Source organism: Plodia interpunctella, chromosome 24 (assembly GCF_027563975.2).
Source record: "Plodia interpunctella isolate USDA-ARS_2022_Savannah chromosome 24, ilPloInte3.2, whole genome shotgun sequence".
Lineage (NCBI taxonomy): Eukaryota > Metazoa > Arthropoda > Insecta > Lepidoptera > Pyralidae > Plodia > Plodia interpunctella.
This window is the reverse complement of record NC_071317.1, coordinates 3004478-3027978: the sequence shown is the minus strand read 5'-3', so window position 1 is coordinate 3027978 and position 23501 is coordinate 3004478. Positions and strand designations below refer to the sequence as shown.

At 37.2% G+C, this 23501-nt stretch overlaps 1 protein-coding gene and 1 long non-coding RNA gene across 11 annotated transcripts; one reads left to right on the top strand and one right to left on the bottom strand.

Moving 5' to 3' along the window:
• Window positions 1–23488, top strand: polybromo. 10 transcript variants are annotated; one of them, XM_053763371.2, is made up of 35 exons: window positions 1–336; window positions 774–923; window positions 1220–1391; window positions 1815–1942; window positions 2108–2362; window positions 2929–3093; window positions 4160–4265; window positions 4633–4864; window positions 5129–5241; window positions 6748–6759; window positions 7609–7856; window positions 8379–8664; window positions 9028–9292; window positions 9711–9809; window positions 10164–10325; window positions 11002–11208; window positions 11898–12080; window positions 12249–12397; window positions 12507–12625; window positions 13273–13386; window positions 14257–14423; window positions 14873–14939; window positions 15407–15512; window positions 15820–15953; window positions 16363–16482; window positions 17067–17190; window positions 17641–17823; window positions 18387–18413; window positions 19290–19429; window positions 20070–20166; window positions 20643–20684; window positions 21300–21483; window positions 21759–21829; window positions 22514–22679; window positions 22864–23488. In XM_053763371.2, the coding sequence occupies exons 1-35, from the start codon at window positions 211–213 to the stop codon at window positions 23144–23146; spliced, it is 5202 nt and encodes a 1733-aa protein (XP_053619346.1). In that variant the 5' UTR covers window positions 1–210; the 3' UTR covers window positions 23147–23488. The 10 variants fall into 10 exon arrangements, with proteins under 10 accessions (XP_053619346.1, XP_053619345.1, XP_053619353.1 ...); XM_053763370.2 differs by having other exon boundaries at window positions 20070–20172; XM_053763378.2 differs by lacking the exon at window positions 20643–20684.
• LOC128680335 (uncharacterized) lies at window positions 5550–6415 on the bottom strand. The gene is made up of 2 exons (XR_008405847.1): window positions 6331–6415; window positions 5550–5878 (listed from the first exon to the last, which is right to left on the bottom strand). It is a non-coding gene; the product is annotated as an uncharacterized LOC128680335 (long non-coding RNA).
• Window positions 23489–23501: the final 13 nt, after the last annotated feature.

The following is a 23501-nucleotide window of genomic DNA, read 5'->3' as shown; positions in this document are numbered from 1 at the left end:
GACATTCCATTTTTTCATGGCTGGCATCATTTTGTTGATGCATTGAGTGAAGCCGAAAAATTAATTTATTTACGTATCCTGACAATTTACGTCCTTAAATGTATCAATGATTATCTCCAAAATTTATAAAATGTCTTAAACGTTGGTAAAAGTGGGTGGTGTGCGTTTTACTTCATTACTGTAAGGTAGGGCACTTGTGTACGTACTAAAATGAGCAAACGACGCCGTGCTTCGTCTGTTGCTAGCCGGGGCGCTGATGGGTATGATAGTGATGATGGAGTGGAACTTAGCAACCCTGGACCGCCGCCATCCAGGAAGAAAAAGAAGCTGGATCCCGTAAGTTAATTTTTTTATCATATTGATTTTCATGACGCCGACAGCGGATAGTCATGAAAATATTATTGTAAATTGTAATTTTGTTTTAATTTGTCAATGAATTAAGTCGTCGTATTATTTTACGGATCAGTAATCTGATCCAGGTATTTCCATCCGACAATGGCAACCACTGGATCAAATGTAAGAAGAAGAGAAGTTGACCGAACTGCCTTTTCAATAAAAATTGTAATAATTAAAATATAAATTCTTTGTTAATCTGACTGTCTTTGAATGGTAAAAATGATTGCACGGATTTTCATGCAGTTTTCATGAATAATTAGGTAGGTTTCAGTGTATAATTTATTATGTTTTTACTTAAGTGAAGCTAGAACGAGTCATTTTAGTTTAACAAATTGGCTTATATTCATAATACAGATAATTCCTAAATTATTCCCCAGGGAGAAATGTGCCAGCAGCTGTATGATACGATAAGATCTCACAAGAAAGAAGATGGCTCCTTGCTTTGTGATTCCTTCATAAGAGCTCCAAAACGGCGCCAGGAACCCCAGTATTATGAAGTGGTCACTCAGCCCATAGATTTATTGAGGGTAAGTGATTAATTACTGTAACACAAGTATCTTATTTAAAAAAAAAACAAATCTTTCACAATTGATGTCTACCTTACAAAATGCAAAAAAATGTGTATGGTGCAAATGCAGGTCAAACAATGTGTGTGATCTATATTTGTCTTGGTGCAATTGGCTTAACTAAATGTAATTTGTAGCTTTTTGACGTGAAGAAGTGCCTGTGGAGCTCTAATTTCTGAATAAATTATTTGATTTAAATAAAAGCTCTAAGCTGAGGTTTGATCAATATTTACCAATTTTAAATTTGGTGTCAACAGGTTCAACAAAAGCTGAAAACGGACACATACGAAGACATAGAAGAGCTGTCAGCTGATATAGAGCTGCTTGTGAACAATGCAAAGGCTTTCTACAAGCCGGACTCGGCAGAATACAAGGATGCTATTGAGCTATGGAAGCTGTACAAACAGACCAAGATAGCTTTGGAGAATGGTGAGTCAAGAGAGCAGTGGTTTTCATAATCTTTTCTGATGTCCAAGTAATTTGAAATTATAGCAAATGTCACCATTAGAGAGATCCTATTCTACGGCTGGTGTATCTTACGCCTTGCATTTTGTACAAATCTTAACCTATTTCTATTTAAGGGTGGTAATTACAAAATTCATTTCTTTGTGCTTCTTATGTTTTGAGATCTTATTAATGTTTCTCATAATGGTGATGGTAGGTAGTCTTAAAAGGTCATGTCAAATGCAAAGGCAACCAAGGCTAGGCATGTGACTGCCTAAAGAGTTCGCCTCTAATATTGAAATATTCATTGTGTTGGTGTCAGATTTTATTTGAACAGGAGTTCTTTGAATAAAATCTGACACCAACACATTGAAGGTATAAATGAATAATAATGGTCTACCACTCTAGGTGAGGAGATAAAAACTCCAAAGCTCTCCCGCAACGGGTCCTCGAGCAGACGATCTGATGTGGCTGAAGACATCTCTGAAACATCAACCAATAATGAAGAAGACATCTATGAGGAACTGTTTAGTGCTGTAACTATTTCATCCTATATTCCTTTTACTTTTGTAATATTACGTGGAACCCTCGTTTTCTGAAGTTGAATGGTACTTGACCATTATTTACTTTTTTGTGCTACATAACAGGAATGGAATGAAATAATGAAAAAATAAATGATATTTTTGTTATATTTTTTTTAGGTGATGACAGCAAACGTAGACGGGCGCCCCCTCTACCCTGCCTTTCAATTCCTACCCTCCAAACGTCGCTACCCCGAGTACTACAGCGTGATCGACAACCCTATCGACCTGAAGACGATTGCGGCCAAGATCCAAGGCGGGGAGTACGTGAGCCTGACGGAGCTGGAGAGGGACCTACAGTTGATGGTGCGAAACGCCTGCGCTTTCAATGAGCCAGGCAGTCAGATTTATAAGGATGCCAAAATGTTGAAGAAGGTAGAGTACAGACCAACCTTTTGATTATTTATGGGCATGGCATGTGTATAATACAGCGGCCTTAATTATTAGTGAAAACCGCATTAAAATCCATGCAGTCGTTTTTGAGTTTATCGCAAACAGACAGAGGACATTGTTTTAAGTTTACATATAAATTAATATCTATTTATTAAAAGTTGTATACTTACTTTTTACTTCCCTCGAGGACTGTCCTTCCTCTTGTCTGGGCCCTTTCTGCGTGCGGAGTTTGAGCCGCTGATAATTCCAGCCAGCCCAGCTCCTTCAGGAAGCGGAGCACCGCCGATGGTGTACGGCAGGCTTCGCTCATGGTTCCTGGATTTCCCAGGAACTCTTGTCTTGTTGATGCAACACTACGCACTCCAGGAGGAGGTGGCTTGCACTTTTAAGTTGTATATGTATTTATATAAAGTAACATTTTTTTGTTGTTGTTGTTAGAAAAAATGTTACTTTAATAAAATTGATCTTTTGATTATCATGTTTCATTATATAATGCATTTATACATCATTGTATACACAGGCAACTAATCTATTGTCTATAATTAAAGGTGATCCAAGTCCGTAAGCAAGAGATAGACCAGCACGGACGCAGTGGGCCAGCGAAGACTTCAGAACGGATCCGCAGCAAGAGGACCTCTCGAGTCGGTCCGGTACCCACCAGCAAGGAGCTGGCTATCATGGAGCCTCCGGACAGCGATGATTCTCATGTTAAAGTAAGATTTTTTATTATTATTAGGTTTTTGTTTTCAATTATATGGATAAGAATACAAGATGTCATTGCAGCAACGATTTTGTTAATAGGGCATATTACGCAAAGCTCAGCGCAGATGGCGCTACTGGTACAACTAAGGTACACAAACATTGCCAATGGAGGCAAAAAGCGCCAATTTTTAATATTGTTGCAGATTTACTACCAAAAATACTTTCTACGCAATCGTGGTGCGAGTTTAAAGGAAAAAGGAAGGAATTAGTGGATTATCCTTAAAATAATAACACTATTTTAGGGTATGTTCTGCATCATTTGGTCAACTGTGGTCATAAACTGATATAAACTTGATTTTGACTGAAGATTACTTGTATGAAGTCCATATTTTAATAAGTCTTCACGTGTGAAGGGTTCCGACCTACTTTTCAACCGTGGCTCGAAAATTTTACAGCGTGAGGCGTATTCTATGAGTTTTTTATCTTATGGAAAACGATTTTTCCCAATATTTCGGCACCCGAATATGCTACATTGTTGTATATTTTCACAAACGAATGCTTACATAATGAAAGGATTAATGAAGTACTCTAAAATAAACGTTTTAATCAACCCCATCAACATAGCAAAAGGCGGCAAAGCGCTTGTGTACCTAACATACAGTGCTGTACTCTGGCGGGATAAATGTGCAGTACTCCCTATTGACTAAAGAGCAAATTATCTGAAATTAAATATCCTTGAAAACCTACACTGGTAGGCACTACTAATTCTCCACTATTTATGGTACTTCCTATCAAAGTATCTAACTTTTTGTTATAAATACTTTGTTATTATGGAGAAAAATAAATTATTTTTTATTATACCTCAAAATAATTTATTTTATAAAGCGTATTGTATGTAAGTATTATGTGTATTGTGCACTGCGCTATCAGACTTTGACCAAATCCTACGAGAATCGCGGACATTAGAGATTAAAAGTATCCCACGTGTTCATCTAAGGTATTAGCTGTCGCCTTTATATAATTAGTGGAATGGAATAAACTTGCGTTTTGTTTTTGACATTATAATTTTTTTTGTAGCACTCTGAAGATAGCGCAGCTGAGAGCGACGAAGACAAGATAGAAGATGAGAACTCTCCGCTATGGAAACTGTACGAGACTGTCAAGAATCATCTCGGCCCTAATGGTAAAAGTCGCCTTTGTTACTCCTGAACGTTTCGTCTATCTCTGCCAAATTTCAACAAAATAGGTCCCAGTTTTTTTTACAAAAATACGAATATTTTCTCTTTATACCTAATACTTAATAGGTCAATAGTTAAAACCATAATAAATTATACACTTTCCTCGGGAACCACACTATCTATCCAAAAACCGCATCAAAATCCATTAGCGTAATTTTAAAGGACTTGGCCATAAAATTCTGGACGACTGGCTGAGTTGGACATTCTCGAAAAATGGTAGGACAGCCAACGAGAAGCGACTTTGGTTCTATACCATGGAACTATTACAATGGATTTTATTTTATAGTAGTACAGTTAATAGTATATTTTCAGGTACCCCAATGGCGGAACCGTTCGCAAAGCTGCCCTCCCGTCGAGTGTACCCGGACTATTACAAAGAGATAAAGAACCCGGTATCACTGAATCAGATCAGGAACAAACTACGCCTGGGCGCGTACGGAACCCTATCGGAGGTGGCGGGCGACATGAACATTATGTTCGAGAACGCTAAACAGTATAACGTGCCGACGTCCAGGCTCTATAAGGACAGCGTCAAGTTGCAGAGGTAAATATTTTTTTATATAAATAACATTTTGACGCAAGCTTTTGACAGGGAGATCTTGATCCATTCAAGGTTAAGTTTTTATTTAGGAATCTGTTCAAGTATGTTATATGTACCGAAACGGTAAAAAAATAGCGGTTCAATTGCGATCCAGCTGATGTCATTAACGTGATTTGAATTTTAAGTCTGTCAAAGAATTGACCTGGTTGTATTCTGGAACGCCATCGGAACAATCACCAAACGTAACTGTATGTATCCATGTTCAAGGTTGATGCAACAGCGCGTTCAGGAACTGTTGGACATAGTGCAAAGCTCGTCCAGCGACGACGAGAGCCTCTCCACTGTCAAGAGTCAGAACCAAAACACACCAAGGCCCAGAGGTTAGTTGTTTAGTCCAGTACACGTCAATTAGTAGTGTATATCATCCTAATATACAATTATATTTAGTGAATATATGCTCTCAAACTATCGCTGGTTGACAGGAGATCCTTTTTTATATCTTATAATTTACCTTCTTGTTATGTATTTTTCATATGTTTTCTTTGTACTTTAAAGATTTTATCTAGAATTTGAGTCGTATGGCGGTCAATAGAAATCTAGTGTGGCATTATTTGTTAACATTATTTTTTTGCTAAGATATAAAAAAATATATAAAAGTGTAATCTATTATATATGAAAGAAAACAAAATTTCCATTTAAATATTCGTGTATTTCTTGTAAGTAAATAAATTATTCTAGTTAACTATTATAATTAACCAGCGTCTGTCTTCCAACAATGACAGACAATCGTACATTGTATTTGAATAACGGGATGAATTTTAAACAAAAAAGACACAGATGGCTGCACATTTGCCGAGTATACTTTACAAGCCATTTTGTACATTGTTTGTATCGGAATAAGGTTGTGATTCGCATCTTTTGACGGACGGTGGTATAGAAATGATGTCATTTTTCTGGCCTTTCTTGGTAACTGCATAGTGGGATGCATGATGCCAACAGATGGCTTCAATATTCGTCCTGAAACATAAATGAAGTAACGTTAATATTAAAATCTAAATAGTTAAAGTTTTGTATAATATAGTCGTTAAAGTATAGTACGTATAGTCTATAGTATAGTATATATAAATATAGTAGTATAGTATAAAGTACGTATAGTCATTAAAGAGAGATACAAAATATAGTTTCAAACAACACGGGAGATAATAACATTAATTACTACTAATCATATAAATTATGTCCACAAAATTTGTTGAATATTTGCTTATGTTTATAACAAAATAAAGCACCACAAAACAATACAAAAAATTTGGACTTGTAGATAAATAACAAAAAAAGTTAATATTAAAACTCTAACATGGTATTATTTCAAACAAACCTACAGTGTATAAAATATATTACCTACACACAAAAATTTAATAGACATATAGTGACAAAATTATATTAAGTAAAATAAATAAAGATTTACTCACATTGGTTGCTTCTGCCAGAATACCAGGTAAACACTGCACCTTTTGTTAGATATCGTGTACACTTCTCGCACGTCGAATTCAGAATGATATTTTTTCCCACTTCTACCCGATTTTATACTAAACGTGCACCAATCACAGAAAAGCATAGCATTTAACACTAAAAGTAAACAATAGAAAACATTTTAGCTAATCAGCTAAATGGTCTGTCGGATTCAATGATAATTCCAAGAAATATTATCTAAAGGTCTACTTACACACAATACAAATTTTGCTCCCTTATTGTTAGTGTAAATGAGAGCCATTATACATGACACCTGCTAGGAATTAAATGATTTCGTAGTATATTTATGTCTAAAGGTGTTTTAAATTATTGTTTCAATGATATATTCTTTACTGTTTTTTCATGTCTGTCTGTAGGGTGTTTTTCAAGTATGTGGTATATTTTTTTATTAATGGGCATGTTAAAAATAAGTTAATTTAATTTATTATATAGAATTCAATCTTCCAGATATATTTCAGGTTTTCTTATCTTAAACATATACAAATATAGGATATTTTTGTATCCATATCATCTACAAAATGGCCAGAATGCAAAATTAAGGATGAAAATGTGATTTAACTCTCGAAATCCACTCAGACGTTTTGCTTTCACGTTTATAATATTAGTAGAATTGTCACATTATACTTGTAATAAGATAATTTGAAAGATGGAGGAGGCCTATGCTAAGATGCACGCCGGATTGCGAGACATTATAACAAAACTTGTAAAATATAAAATTGTATTTCGGAAATATTAATAATTAAATGAATTTCTGATTATGCCACTGAAGCACAAATGGAGAACACTAGACTATCCAAGTACATCATGATATCACAATTATGGCAGTATTTTCTCATTTTATACCCAAAATGTCCGACGTAATACCATGCATACCTTTTTTAAAGCCAGCCAAATTTTCTTAGCAGGTTTGGACGGCGAAACAGATTAGGTATTCAAAGAAGTAGCAAAAGTTGACAAAAAAATATGGGAGACCATACAAATTCACGGATCATTCATGCTCATAGTATAAACTTAAAAATGTTCACTACTTATATATTTTTTGGAAGTATAACAGCAATAATGTTGGACATATTGTAAAAAATTGGCCAGTGTTTAAAAAAACACTGTATTATCTGAACTTTATCAACTACAATAAATTTAACAGAAAATCCAAGAAGAAAAGAGAATTTAAAAAAAAAACTAAGGAATTTTCATAAACCTCTGCCTCGTGACCTCAGGTCGTCCGCGCGTCAATCCGATTCCAGTTACGCCATCTCCCGCACCTTCTCCATCTGTGCCCAAATCTTCACTGCCGCTGAAGAAGAAGCTTCACTACATATCCAAGCAGCTGCTAGAATTCACCTGCGCAGACGGCCGTCAGCCCATGCTGTTGTTCATGGAGAAACCTAGCAAGAAGTTGTATCCAGAGTATTATAATGTGATTGACAAACCCATTGATATGATCACCATTGAGAGTAATATCAAGGTGCGTTTCGTATTTTGTTCTAATTTATTTATTCATGTATTGTATATGAAGAGTAGTGGAACACATTATTATCTATAGGAATCATTCAGTGGTGGCATATAGCCACTGACATTTTCAATACATATTATTATAATGCAGAACAATGTAAAAGTATTCACTTCATCTGGCTTATCAGTTCGTACAACAATAGTTCTTGAAAGCTCGGCCATTCATTGTTGTGTGCTTAAAGACGAATATAATAGACCACTATTATATTCGTCTTTAAAGTTATATGGCTATACCTTATCACCTTAGTCGTTGCTCGATCTTTTGTAAACATTCATTTATTGTGTAGTCATGGTATTTTCGATATGGTGATATTTTAAGTATTTTTTGAGTTTGTTTTAATGCATAAACTTTCTTAGAAATCTTATATTAGTATGATTCGAATTTATGTCCTTTCGATCCGGCTGGCACTGGCGAACCTTTTAACCACTCAATTACGTTATCTTATATTTAAATATAACCTGTTTGATCCCACAGAATGATCGTTACACCTCTCTTGAAGAAATGACATCAGACTTCCGCCTGATGTTCTCGAACTGCCGTCAATTCAACGAAGAAGGCTCTATGATATACGACGACGCGAACCTTCTAGAACGAGTCCTCAACGATCGCCTGAAGGAACTCCACACTGGTGTGCCCACTTCTGAGAAGAAAGCGGCAGTATTGAAGACATTCAAAGCGGCGAAGAATAAGCAGTTATCACCGTTGGAACAGAAGTTGAGGACGCTATATGATGCCATTAGAGATTATAGGGATCCTAAAGGTTAGTAATTATGTTTTTTAGGGATTAGGGATCCGAATTTATTCATTCGGAAGACATGACGAAACTATAAGGAACCCTTATAGTTTCGTCATCGGCTTAGCTCCAAGACAACACTGTAATTTGGTAGAAATGTAGTTAGTAGTCAAGCGTACAAAACTGAAGAAATAAATTAAAATAATTTTTTGTTATATTCGACGACGAAGAATCCATGATAACCTAAATCGAATCCATAATGATCACGTATAAGGCGTAACATTGGTGTAGTTAGAAAAGTTAGTTTTTTTAATTTGCGAATTGTCGGGTTTTTTCGCAATAAATGTTCATTCATTCATTCAAATCACTTATCATATTTTCCTCTTCCAGCAAACCGTCTACTAGCGCTCATTTTCATGAAACTTCCCAACAAAGTGGAATACCCGGACTACTACGAGCTGATCAAGAATCCGATAGACATGGAGAAGATAGCCCATAAACTAAAGAACGGCGTCTATGGATCTGTCAACGAGTTGGCTTCGGATTTCATACTGATGTTCGACAACGCTTGTAAATACAACGAGCCTGATTCACAGATTTATAAAGACGCGCTCATTCTGCAGCGGATGTGTTTGCAGACTAAACAGCTTTTGAGGTGAGAATAATTGGTTTTTGTTGGTTTCGTATCTAAAAAAAAATTGAATTCTCGTACGATAACTTCAAGGACAGTCGGTTTTTCTTATAATCGTCAACATTTTAATAAAAACCGACTGCCCTTAGAAGTTAAATATATGACTAAATACAATTTGACGACCTCGGTGGCGCAGTGGTAAGATTCTTGCCACTGAACCGAGAGGTCCCGGGTTCGATCCCCGGTCGGGTCATGATGGAAAATGATCTTTTTCTGATTGGCCCGGGTCTTGGATGTTCATCTATATATGTATTTATTATAAAATATAGTATCGTTGAGTTAGTATCCTATAACACAAGTCTCGAACTTACTTTGGGGCTAGCTCAATTTGTGTGATTTGTCCTAGTATATTTATTTATTTATTAATTTGTCTATCCAACAGAGAGGACGACGACTCAGTGCCCGATGTGCCAGCGGCAGTACAAGAGCTGCTTCTCAATTTGTTCACCACCGTCTATAATCACCAAGATGAGGAGGGCAGGTAATTAGCGTTGGCGAGACGAGATTCATCCATACTTCCATATCCATTCTTAGATTATAATTGGGAAAGTCTGTCCGTCTTACCGACGATACGATGCAATTTTGATGAAATTTGAAATAGATATTAGTGAAAAAATCGAGTTCAAACATACCCTATTTTTGTATTTAGCTAAATTTTTTATTGGCGTTCCCATACATCCTATTTTTTTACACTCTAGTGCAGCAGTATTAGCTCTGCAGCGTATTAGCTCTAAAATGTTTATTTTGTAATCTGAATTGTTTATTAGTCAAGTAAGTCTAAATTTACAAAATAAAACGAATATAATATTATTCGTAACACGTTCTGTTTTTTCAGATGCTATTCAGACAGTATGGCGGAACTTCCGGAACACGATGAAACTGCGAGCGGGGATAAAGTGCGCGCGATATCATTGGATTTAGTTAAGCGGAGGCTGGACAGAGGGCTTTACAAGCGCTTGGATCATTTCCAACAGGATATGTTTGCCGTGTTTGAGAGGTTAGTTAAATTATCAAATATAATAAATAAAATTAAGGAAATATATATATATATATATATATATATAATGGAAAAAATGAAGAAAAAAATGCAATCTTAGACAAAAATGGAACAAATGTACTTGTACATGTAAAGACGCCGTCACGCCAGCTAGTATCTGCTTACCGCCATGGCATGTATGTATATGACATGTATATATGTATGTTTAGACTAATATGTGTCACAACGATATATATGGCGCTAACTTTGTTGTCACTAATTACGCCTAATAAACCTATTTTTCACCGCTTTTAGCGCCAAAAGTAACCATCATGATTTTAGATCCTTTGTCATCCTAGCTTGTTTCCGGTGAATTTACGACCGGCTGCCTCCTTGATGTCAACCCCCTTTAGAAATGCTTTGTTGCCTAACAGCTGTCAAGGCTTCTTATCCCTTAGTTACATCAGCGGGTGGATATGGATCGGTACTATTCTAGATCGTGAAACACCTACCTTACGTCTTATAAATAGCCAAATTACTTTAACACCGTTTTGTTATTGTTATACGGTAATACATGTAAGATGAGTTTTCTTTTATTATATAGTAAATAGTGTAAACGCATGTTTTATATAGCCAATAAATAATCTTTGTCTTAAAATTTTGGAGATGTTAGTTTCATTTATTATTTCTTTCCCAGAGCCCGTCGCCTTTCCCGCACCGACAGCCAAATATTCGAAGACTCAGTCGAACTGCAGTCCTACTTCGTGGAACAACGGGACATACTCTGCAAGAACACCCTACAGTCCCCCGCCCTGGCATTCACCCGAGACACGATCACCACCAGCGTGGAATTGGTGAAACAGTGCAAGCTGCTGCAGGAGAATGAGGACGAAGACGAGACCAGGTGTGTTTTAAACCTGCTGTTGCCCACGCCTTTGTTCTAGTGGGATTTTCGAAACTCCGGCTAAGTAGATTGCTTATGAGTTGGGCTGTCATGTCCACTGTACGGCGGCTCAACATGAATCCTGATTTATTTGACTTTTACAACAATTATGTCCATCTCAATCGACGTTTTCATAGTCAGATGTTTTGCTGCATGGGCGATCAGCTACCTAGGCAGATTGCTCATTAGACGTTTCGCTTTGTTATTTAGACTTCCGAGCCCTCCCGGGGCTTAACATATCCCTACGGTGATAACTCAAAATCAGTGTTTGTTTCTTGAGCAATTCTACCACTGAGTTATCTCCTATTTGTATCACTGAGGTAAATAACTATGTCACGGAATTATTGTTTTTTGTTGAGTGGATTTTTGACTATTTCTCTCTTATACGCTTATTACTGGTTTTATATAAGATAAAATCTTTAAATTTTCACTACTCGGCGGTAAGTTTATGACCGGTCTTATTTCAATATTCTTAGAAATGCTGTTATTGTTGCTGTCAAGGGTGTTCTTATTCCTTACTCGACTCGTCCGACATCGTTGCCGGTCAGCTGTCAAGGCTGTTATTAACCCTTATTCGGCTCGTACGACATCCACGGGAGAAGTGGCCCTACTTTAGGCCACGGTTCTTTTTTAAAAATATTTTTTTATAGGTCCAGCACGGACGACTCAATGCCAGCCGGCAGCGCACCTCTCCAACAAACCCAGTATAATAAGGGGGACTTCGTATACGTACAGCCCGAGAAAGGGAACAAGGAGCCGTCCATAGTTCAGGTGGAAAGAGTTTGGACCAATAAGGAGGGGGTGCCTATGATGTACGCGAATGTGTACTTCCGGTGAGTCCCTTCATATCTCTGTCATTCTCACGAGTTCCAGGTTCCATTCGGAGCTGTGACGCCGTGAAGACCGAGGTTTAAAAAAAATATTGTAAGAAAAGTTTAGAATACGGAGAAACTAGCTGTTAATATACATATATAATAATATTTAGAATTTCACATCTGTAGGCCCCACGAAACATTCCACGTGCGCACGCGCAAGTTCCTGCAGCAGGAGGTGTTCAAGACGGAGACCCACCGCAGCATACCGCTAGACCAGGTCATGGGGCACTGCTACGTCATGAACGTTAAGGAGTACTTCAAGTTCAAACCAGAGGGTAAGAGCAAATTTTAATCTTACTAATTTTATAAATACGAGGATGTATATGTGTTGGTTTAATCTCTTTCGCGTAAAATCCAAAATAGCTTACTTATTGCATTCCACAGGCTACACCGACAAGGATGTGTACGTGTGCGAGAGTAGATACAGCACTCGGCACCGCTGGTTCAAGAAGATCAAGGTGTGGGAGGGAGCAGAGAAGGAGGCCACTCTTATTCCTAGAGAGGTAAGAGCTATTTCTCTCAAATTTATTTACGATCTAGTTGCGCCCCCGTGGTAATTTTGGGGACAACATGTATCCCATATGTGTAATACTACGTTTCGTTCTTGCCGTGTATCGTTTCATCGAGATCCGTTCAGTAGGTTTGGTCTGAAAAAGTAACAAACATGTATCCATTCATTTTTCTTCTTTGTTCATATTCGTAATCTCTTTGTATTCAGCGACATACATTTTTACACTAAGTGCAGAACCGCTTTCCCCATTCTTCTGCCTCAGCCCCACCATACAACTTTTGTTGAAAAAATTACAATTTGACATCTCATCTTTGTTTTACTTCGTGATTTGTATCAATACAAATTCAAATTTGGTAACGTATGCAAAATTAAATATTACTCAATATTCTAACTAATATCAAAACTAATTTTAACATACATCGTCAAATTGTAAAGCAATGCAAGCAAAAATTGTGGAGCAATGTTTTGAAATGGTTTTAGAAGAAACGTTTGGATTTGGCATCGTATAAATCGGGGGAAGGAGATTACCTTTGCATAGCATTGTGACGAAATAAGTTAAAAAAAAGCAACTTAGAATTTGTTTCCAGAACGGCCTCTATTCAGTTTCAGCATGTTATATAGTTATTTGTATAACTTCAGGTACCTCTGGAGCCCAGTAGGACGGTGTCGGTGTTCCGCGAACGCGTCGAGAAACACAAAGACGAGTTAGCAGAGTTGGAAGTGCTTGAAAACGTTCAGGAAAAAGAACGACCGGTTAGTTTTTTTCAATTTGTTTCTAATTATTTATTACTTTCCACAGTGACCCCTTTGAGTCAGGAGATAATAAAGACAATCGCACAACAATAGGCTCGTTGTACGATCGAGCCGTGTGGGAACTGAGTAGTTGCAGTACTAGCACGGCATATGAAGCTATAGATACCATGCCAAATATTTCGTTTTAAACCGACATACAGTATTTATCGTTAAAGAGTATTAAGAAATCTTGAAATTTTCAGAAACATGTTCGGGTGATTTTGTTCTGTAATTCAATTTTCAAATAATATAGATTTAGGCTTTAGCTCATGAATAAAACGAAATGCTCGTTTCCACTAATCCCAATCAATAATCTGTAAGACATTAAGCTATGAAACACGATAAGCTAAGTACACGAGTCTAGTTGTTTCGATGTTCGTACACTGTCTGATCCTTTTTACTGCAAAAAATGCCGAACTAAGTTTTTTGGCCGTGTGTTTTATATATTTTGTCACACACATCCTCTGATTAGTCTCGGAATAGTTATTCTTTGTATTGTCTCGTTCTTTTAATGTCAAATACAGAAAAGAGAGAGAGAGGGACAAACAAAGAAAAAGTACTCCAGGCCTAATCAGAGAACAAAATTTTTATTAATACAGCGGACAGTTTAATAGGTATAGTTTTAGTGACTGAGTGACAGATAATGCACAGCCGAAACTAGTGGGCATAGATAGCTGAAATTTGGTGTGTAGGTTCCTAGGACAGAGTAGGGGGAGCACTAAGAAAGGATTTCCCGAAATTCCCACGGGAAACGGTTTTTTAGTCACATTCGAAGTTGTGGGCAAAAGCTAGTCTGAAATAAAAACATGAAATTGTAAATTCCCGTCGTAGGACGTGGTGATGTACAACCCGCTGGGCACGGACGACGAGAACACGTACTACGAGCAATACAACACCGCGTGCTCGGGCGTGGTGAAGACCGGCGACTGCGTGTACGTGGTCACGGACGGCGGCAAGCAGCTCATCGCGCAGGTGCACTCCATCTGGGAGACGGCCGAGTGAGTTCTCTGCTCTGCTCCTGCATCGGCTTGTCTTCATCTGCTCTTCGGGTTCGATCCCCGGTCGGGTCATGATGGAAAATTATTATTTTTCGATAAATTAATTGAGTAAACCTGAAAAGTCTTATGACCTTATCCTTATGAGTTAGACAGAGTCGAGAGTTGCGAAACTCGAAGACCGCATTTGGCTGTATGTATGTTTTTTTATAATAGTATGTAAATATATTTGTAAACCATAGTTGTTGTAAAGGTAGAATATTAAAAAGTCTGGTTTTATAACCAGATAATTTTAAAGATTTTTGATGTGACTATTTTATTAATCAAAAAAGTCGTTAATCTCACGTAAATCATGATCCATACTTAAAAAAAAAAGCGCCGCGTTAATGTATATGAAATGTTGCCATAAATATTCGTGTATTTTTATCACGAATATATTACTTTTGTTTTAGTAACAAATGCTACTTCCGTGGTCCGTTCCTGATCTTCCCTTCGGAAGTGGCTAACATCATCAACAAGGTACAATATCATTACGTCTTTACTTCATTTCCTGAAATAGATAATTCGACAAAAAAACAGTAAACATTAAACGCCTGTCGCACCACTTTCTGATAAAATATATTGTAATTTGACAGACAAACTAACTCTTAAATAATTCTACCTGAAATTATCTGCAGTTAGCTTTCTGCAAAACTTGTGAAACACAATTAACGCTGTCTGTTCGATATGCCATCAGCAAGCGGTGAAAAAGGCACTAAATATTATATTTTATTTTAATGTCTGTTTCAAAAACAAATCTATAATAATCATACCTAAAATATTTACCTATTCATATAACATTATATTGATGGCCTGCTTTTATTTAGCACAATGAAAACAGTAATGTATGCCGAATCCGTCAAGTTCGGCGAACTGGCCCGCGATAGTGTGGAGTGTGTTTTCGTCTATTATTTGACTGTGTGATAACATAAATACGTGATTTTCAGCCGTTCTATAAACAAGAAGTATTGTTGACGACTATGCACGACACTAGCCCACTAGTGGGCATCGTGGGCAAGTGTGCGGTGTTGGACTACGACGATTATTTGAAATGTAAGTGTTATTGTGTTTCGTGATAGGGCTGAGAAAGAATCCTAAAAAATTGAAGATTCAAAGACCAAGAAAACACATTTTTTTAAACAATACTGTTAAGTATTGTGTGACAGTAATGTATTGTGACGTCACAATATCGATTTTGGAGTCAAAAAGCATTTCTAATGCACTTTAATGAGACCGAAAAAATAGTAAATATCGTAATTAACAAAGTGACATTTTATGATCGTGTTTGATTATTTAAATATACATTTTATTTTTGACCCAGTCGAATAGCCCATTGTATTCCCCTCTCTGTCCCCCCCAGGCCGGCCGACAGAGATAGCGGAGTCGGACGTGTTCGTATGCGAATCAGTGTATGATGAATCCAGCCGCGTGGCGCGGAAACTGAAGGCCGGCCTGCGCAAGATGGAGCACACTAAAGACGTCACTGTCGACGAGGTACAATAATACGCTGGATTATATCTACATATATACTGATATTGTTAATGTGTGTTTGTTCGTTTTTCACATCAAAACGGATCGAGGTGATTTTTGGTGTGGAGAAAGTTGGAGAGCTGCAGTGTCATAGGCTGATTTAATTCGTATATCATAATGCAAGTTATATAATAAAAGCTAATAAAAATTCCGGTTAAGCTGAAATGACAAGGTCTGTTAGTCCATCATAAAATTCAAAAAGCCTACAGCAAACTCTTCAAAAAACAATAATGAGAATGATAATAAAATATTTATTTCTTTATATTTTAAGCTCAAAAACGACTGCACGGATTTTCACCAATAGATAGTAAGATTCTTTAGTTTTAACCAAGTGATGCCGAGACGGACCATAGTGCTGATATTTTATCCCCAGATCTACTTCTTCCCGAAGCCGCTGGGCCCGCCGCCGCTGGCGACGGCACACGAAGTAAACTCGACCTCGTACGCCTTCACTCAGAAACAGTTCAACCCGAACGTCAACGCTGATTCTATGGTAAATGTTTGTTTACAGGAATGAGGAATGTTTTATTACGTTCGCGGTCGTATATAAAAAAATCGGTGTCTATGACAGGGAGTGACAAGATTTATGAATGAATTGTTCTTTTTGCATGTGTGGGTAAATTTCACAAGCGTTTTGATCGCCGCCGCGGGCTCTCATTAGTGTTTATTAAATTGTACCATACATAGTAATCAATTTAATTATGGACACGAATGAAACGCTACACGCCGCGTTCAAACGTTTGTGAAATTTAGCCACATATTTTTTTATGTGTGCATGGCTTAATGCGCGTGCGTGGGTTACACGCATTTGAGTTAAGTTTCTGTCATACAATTCGTATACTTTTTACATGTATCTTTATCGTTGTACATGTTTCTTTCTTGTATTAATTTTAATTAATATATCTTACTTAATTTCGTGCAATAAACTTATTAGAAACAAACAAACTTTATAACATTTGCCATTGATAGAACGAGACAAAACAAAGTTTTAACTTTTTATGGACAAGAGGGTCAATCTCGTGTGTTCAGTGACTATGTGAAATGTTTTTATTAACTATTAATTTTTAAATTGAACAGGACAGTAAACCACAGTTTACCAACCTGATCAATACAACGATCGGCAGTCAAGACGTGGAGATGATTCTAGAGAATTCTCTGGACGATTCGTCGCTCGCATCGCCGGCCACTCCTTTGAGTATAGGTATGTTTGTTTTCATTATTCAATTGGAAAAATTGAGAATACGTTTTATTTATTGAAATAGCTGAAACCCGGTGTTACCCGCGTAATTACATATAAAAATACGCTTATGTTTTTATGCATAGCAGCACCATTTACTTTATAATAAAGCGCTATTTCTATCAGCTATCTCAATACAACATTTCATAAAAAGTGGCCCAGCCGTTTGAAGTGACGTAAAGAAGTAACAAACATATTAGTGGGAAGTGGGATGATAGACGGGCAACTTCGACAGTGTTCAGAGTTCTATAGTCAATTCAGTGTATTTAAATATACTACGACTAGTGTGAAATAGTCTTGAATTGCGATAAAATTTATTTATTTCAGGTTGCTAGATCTATATACAAACAAAAATTAAACAACATTTCATATTTACTATAATAAAAATGAATATAATTTGTAATCATCCCCCAGGCGGCAACAGCAACCCCTACAACCCGTCGATGTCGGCCACCCCCAGCCAGGACCGGCCCCCCGCGACCCCCCACAGCACCAAGAAGAAGAAGGACTCCAAGCAGAAGCTGGTCACGGGCTACATCCTGTACTCGAGCGAAGTCAGGAAAGCAATCATAGCTAACAACCCCGATGCAACTTTTGGTGAGATTTGCTTGAACCTGTGATATTTCTATCAATAATTTTAAATAAAAGATGAATCAGATATTATATTTGCCTATTGTACGTTATTCATAGAAAAGTTAAAACCTATTGTAATATTTTTAAATAGCTATATGTCCCAAAGCTGGGTAAAAAGATTCCCCACCCATTCATTAAAAAAAAAACAATGGAAACACTCCATTGTAAAAATATGTTTTAACAAATTCATATTTTTCTGACATCACCCATTCATTCAAATTTCTTTTTTTTGGTAAATCTCAATCCTGAATAATCTAGTGACAAAAGAGCAAAAAGTTTATTTAACTAAGATGGGTAGTAACTTTTTTATGAATGACTGAACGAGACAAAACATTTCGACATCAGTTATGAATAAAAGGGTCAAACTAATGTTTTTTTGTTTATTATCATCCACTGAAGTGTCAGGTTTTTTGTTCTTCATTATTTTCCATATTCATGCTACCTTTCACTTTAAATTATACTATTTTTCTATTATTATAAAACTTTTGTGTAATGTGCCGTCTAACAACATCTATCTACAAATTTAGCATCCAAGGACAGAAATAAGAAATTAGGTAGGTGTTTCCCTCCTTTATAAATATTGTATGACCGTATGTTTTGTTTGATAGTTTTTTTTCCAATTGCAAGATTACTATGAAGAGACTTATCTTCATGGTGTCAATGAGAAAATGTACGCTTTATTAGTATTAAAATGGAATGGTATGTTTTGGCCTTATATTTTTTTTTGTTAGATAAAGTACTGTGCACGTTTGCCTTTTATGAAGTTATGTAGAGGTAAATAACTGCCTAATTTCGAACATTGTTATTTTCAATAGAGATATATATACGCTCAATTCAATAGTAATATACATATAGTAATGCGGGTAGCCAATGGCATGTTGACCTACCACATTCATTGCGCATTTGTTGTTATCATCTATATAATCTGGGAGACGTCCCTAGAATGATCATTCGGGAATCTATTTTTTTAGACTTAAGTATGTTTAAAAAGTACTAACGTAAGTCTAAAAAAATTGATTCCATGGTAATGTAGGGTCTCCGGCCGGGTCGGCCGGTAATAAGTCCATATAGGGTAACTTTAAATGCATTTGACTGTTCTTATAAAGATAAATTAATCGTAAAAAATGTTGATATACATTTGTGTATTAGATCGTATAGTTCATAATTAATTTTATATTAATTATGAACCATCACCAGCGGCTCATTCTGGATTCGCGCCGGTAAAGCCATAACAAATTTGTAATGTCTAACCATCAAAGACGTACCTAGGTATAGCCAAAATTATAAAAGCTAAATCTAGGTCTAGCTGAACCAAAGCAGGCTACACCTAAGTTTAGCCAACTGACACCGCCTGCACCTAAGGATCAGGCGGCTAAACCTAGGTGTAACCGCGCTTTGGGGTTTAGCCATAACATATAACATTAAAACAGGCGAGATTTCTCGCATCGTGGGCAACGAGTGGCGATCACTGCCGACTTCAACCAAGCAGAGTTGGGAAGAAAGAGCTGCGCGGTGCAATGAGGAAACGTCAGCTAAACTGGCTGAGGAGATGAGGGAGTTGTCGCAACATGTGAGTTTCAAATTGGCCTTTATTTTCTTTGTGATAAAGCTGCATCTTCGAAATCATAGCTGTAAGCCTATTGTTTGTGTTGTTCGCCACTCCGACCGCAGCAAAAAGTAGCTACGTACTGTATATCAATCTTACAATCCTGTACTAGGTGCATTAAGGTCAACACACCCAGGACAGGATTGCATCCTATTTAATTAGAAATAGAATTGGAGAAACTTATCTCGTTAACTTATCTCGTCTCGTAACAAAAAATTATCTCGTTATATTTCCTTTTGAATTAAACTGTGTGATTATTTCTCTGCTGTTAAAGTTGTGTAAGAATATAAACCATTAGGAGTGGGAAGTTAAATTTATAAATTATACAGGTGATTTCTTATATATTGGCATTATTTTATCTACATGCTCAGTCCATGGCACTGAACAACTTTTCGTATGGAAGCAACCAAAAAAAATCTGCTAATCCATACATTTTCCACAAGTTAGGTATTTAATTTTGTATAGAACAGCTGATTCTTTTATAGCGATTTCGGAGTTACTAAAAGTTGTTCAGAATCACGGACTGAGCATAAAATGTTGCCAATGTATTAAATTAAAAGTCACCGTATAGTTAAATTAAAAAAAAAATCATATTCGTCATCAGACCCCGATGGAGATGACCTACGAGTGCGCGTGGGACACGTGCGACTACCAGTTCGAGGACCTCCAGGACTGCATGGAACACTGCATCGGAGACGGAGGTAACAGTAAGTGTCATTATATAAACACACTAGCCGGCCAGGCTTCGCACGAGGTGTATACACCTTCGCTAATACATTATCTAAATAACTGTGAAAACTGCATCAAAATCCGGTGCGTGATGTAACACAGGAAGCGAAATATCAAAATGGTTAATAAAAGCACGCGTACTTGCGAAAGAAATGGCGTCAATCATTCGCGAAAATACTTTCTTCATAAAAAATAAATTAAAGCAAGAAGAGAGAAGAAGAAAGCTTAGAAATAGAAAGAGGCGAAAGGCAACTTTGTTTGGTACTATGTTGTCATCCAAAAAACACGGGCAGAGCTGCGTGCAACACTTAATGATACATAAATGATATTTTTCTGATGCGTCAAATCGTAAAATGTTTTTGTAACTGTACGTTACATTTATTGAATTATGTGCTATATATTTATTGTTTAATATTGATAACGATAATTTTGTATTTAATGCTGCAAGTGATCGGAACTTACATTGAGACTAAGAAGAGTAAATTAGAACGTGAGTATGGCTTTGCAAACGCCGCACGATATCGATACAATACTTTCATATAGGTAATATGCAATACATAAAAATATTTTGTTTTTGTATGTATGGTATCGAGACTAATTAGACAAATTGAAACGCTCAAACCGTCTTAGTTTTCAGACGAAATTTTAAAATATTTATAGCAAAATTGTAATAGAAACTACAATATAACTGTTGGTCATAATATACGAGGCGCGATTTTCGAATTTGATTACCAATTGAAGTTCCCGAAATTGACGACCTCCGCGATTGTCAGTGGGGGCAAATATTTGTACCTGTGATCACAAATGTTTGTGTGCGGTTCTGGGAGTGTTGTGCCTGTTTCTGTGTTTGTGTCCATCGGACCCGCGATACAAGCTTAGCGCTAAGTAATAGGCTGAGAGTTGTCCATAAATAATAATTTATTGAATTGAAATCGTAAACGTCGATTACAAACACTATAGTGCCATAATCGTTCGATTACAAGCACTATAGTGCCATAATCTCTCGATTACAGCACTAGTTTTTGTAAGCGACGTTGACGTGTAGGAAAATTAATCGAAAGATTGTTTTGACCATTGATTTCTCTCCCAACATGCGTGTCGGCAGCGGGACACGTCCAACAACACTACCGGGGCTCCTTCAGCGAGTACCCGTGTCTATGGCGGAACTGCAACCGCGTCAGAAAGGGTCAAGCGCCTTTCCCCAACCTACCGCGCCTCTTGAGACATGTGCGTGACTTGCATGTCAACAAAGGCAATGGCAAAATGATGGCGATACACGAGAGGTCCAGGTGAGTGTCGCTCCAGAAACAGCATCTACATCAAAAAGGATCACGCGCTTCTCCTGAAACTCCGAGACTTGCATGTTAATTGTAAGAGATCTGGTTGAGTTCCAAAAGGACTAGTGTAGCTCCAGAAACTGCAACCGCATCAGAAGGGGTCTGGCGCCTTTGTCGAACTTCAGTTTAGTACCTACAGGGTTACCTACCTATATGGTACTTATATTTATTATATCTATCTAATCTAAAACTAGTTTAAGATCGATTAAAAAATAATTTGTTTCCAGAACCTTCATGCCTTCCACGAAGAAGCCGCCAAAGACGTTCACTGCGCGAAGCGGGGTGATGTCACCTGGAGGTAAATACTACTTACCCACCTTCACACGTAACACGTAACACTGAGCCTTCACACCAGTGTGGTGGGGAAACAAATTTTCCACACACGTGAAGGTGTGACAAATATTCAGATTTATCTGGGACTTGAGTTAGTATTGGGTATCATCTGTATCACACAACTCAATCTGTATAATCTTGCAACTCAATTTTGAGACAGTTATTTTCTATTCATTGAACTGAAGTTTTGTATACACGTTTAGTATGGATGATAATGCATTATTAAGTTCATACACATATAGTTTGGATGTCAATGCAATATACTGATGGTGCAACCAGGATCGGTTCCGGAGAGGTAACTCCTCAACGGTTTACTGCACTGGCAAAGTTTTTTTCTCACGCGTTAAATGTAAAATGTAAATTTAATATTTCTTAATGTAATATTTCTGATGACATAAAGCTAGTTCATGTCGTCAGAAAGATATAGAAAAAACTTATTAACCTTCAAAGCATACCTTAAGCTAAAATAAAATGTCTCGTTCTGTCAATGTCAAATATTGTACAGCTACGAGCTTCAAGTATACTTTAACAGTTGATACAACTAACCCTCTTATTGTTGTTGTATTGGCCCTCACAAATTTAGCCCGACCCACACTAAAAAGGAAAGGTTTAGTGATTAATATATTTTATATATTTATTTTTTCCCCAGCATCATTATCAGGCATGTCGCCCCTAGCGCGCAACACGCCCTCCCCTGGCCTGGGTGTGGGCGTGGAGTCCTCGCTGTCGGCCCCCCCTCGCGCGGGGCTGGATCCGCTGTTCGTGGCTGCGCCGCCCCGCGCTCCCCGCGTCACACATTCCGAGGCCTACATCCGGTCAGTACCAAGACGAAATGAAACTAAAGACAACGGGCTGGTACCCAAATGAAATAGAATATTTCCATAAAACTTCTGATTTATTTTTTGAACACTCAAGATCACTTAAACGAAATTCATTTCAGAAAAAATGTGTTTACTATGATATAAAAGAGAACTAATGTTTTTGATACATCTATTTCAGATACATCGAAGGCCTCCATTCGGAACAGAAGTACATCACTCCTTGGGAGAAGTCATTGACCCCGATGCCGATCAACCCAGACCCCAATCAATTCAACATGCACAAACTCCCAGCCCACTGGATGACCGAAGAGGCCGTATCGGGCTTTTTAGCCCAGGACAAGAGTTTGTCGGAAACAGACATACAAAAAATGGACAATACCTCCAAAATTCTGAAAGGACTGTGCTGCTTGAGAGATTTTCTCATGAGGGATTCTCTGAACATTTATAGAAGTCAGATCTGATATGTTCAGGCGTAAAGTTGACTTTAGGTAATAATTAACCTAATAATCTATAGGTACGATAAAAAATATGACATTTTTTTTGGTTTTGCTTTGGGATCTGTGTACATCAGTATTCAGAAACGTGAAATAATGTAACATTTGGACGGAACTGCAATTTGAATAACGTTTTAAAAGAAATAACGATTTTATTATTCTATTTTCTGTGCTATTTCGATAGAATAGTATGGATATGGTAGTGGGCCGTATGATTCTCCGAGTCCTATCAAGATAGTGGTTATTTAGAATAAGACTAAACCAATCGTACATGTTGTAAGCAAAATCGAATAAACTACTATAGATTGATTGCTTGTGTTTG

Excerpts from the sequence above, each read along its gene's own strand:
- polybromo (XM_053763370.2), top strand. The coding sequence starts at position 211 with ATGAGCAAACGACGCCGTGCTTCGTCTGTTGCTAGCCGGGGCGCTGAT. Across the intron at positions 3,094-4,159 it reads GCGATGATTCTCATGTTAAA|CACTCTGAAGATAGCGCAGC; the intron begins GTAAGATTTTTT and ends TTTTTTTTGTAG. Across the intron at positions 9,293-9,710 it reads CAGACTAAACAGCTTTTGAG|AGAGGACGACGACTCAGTGC; the intron begins GTGAGAATAATT and ends TCTATCCAACAG.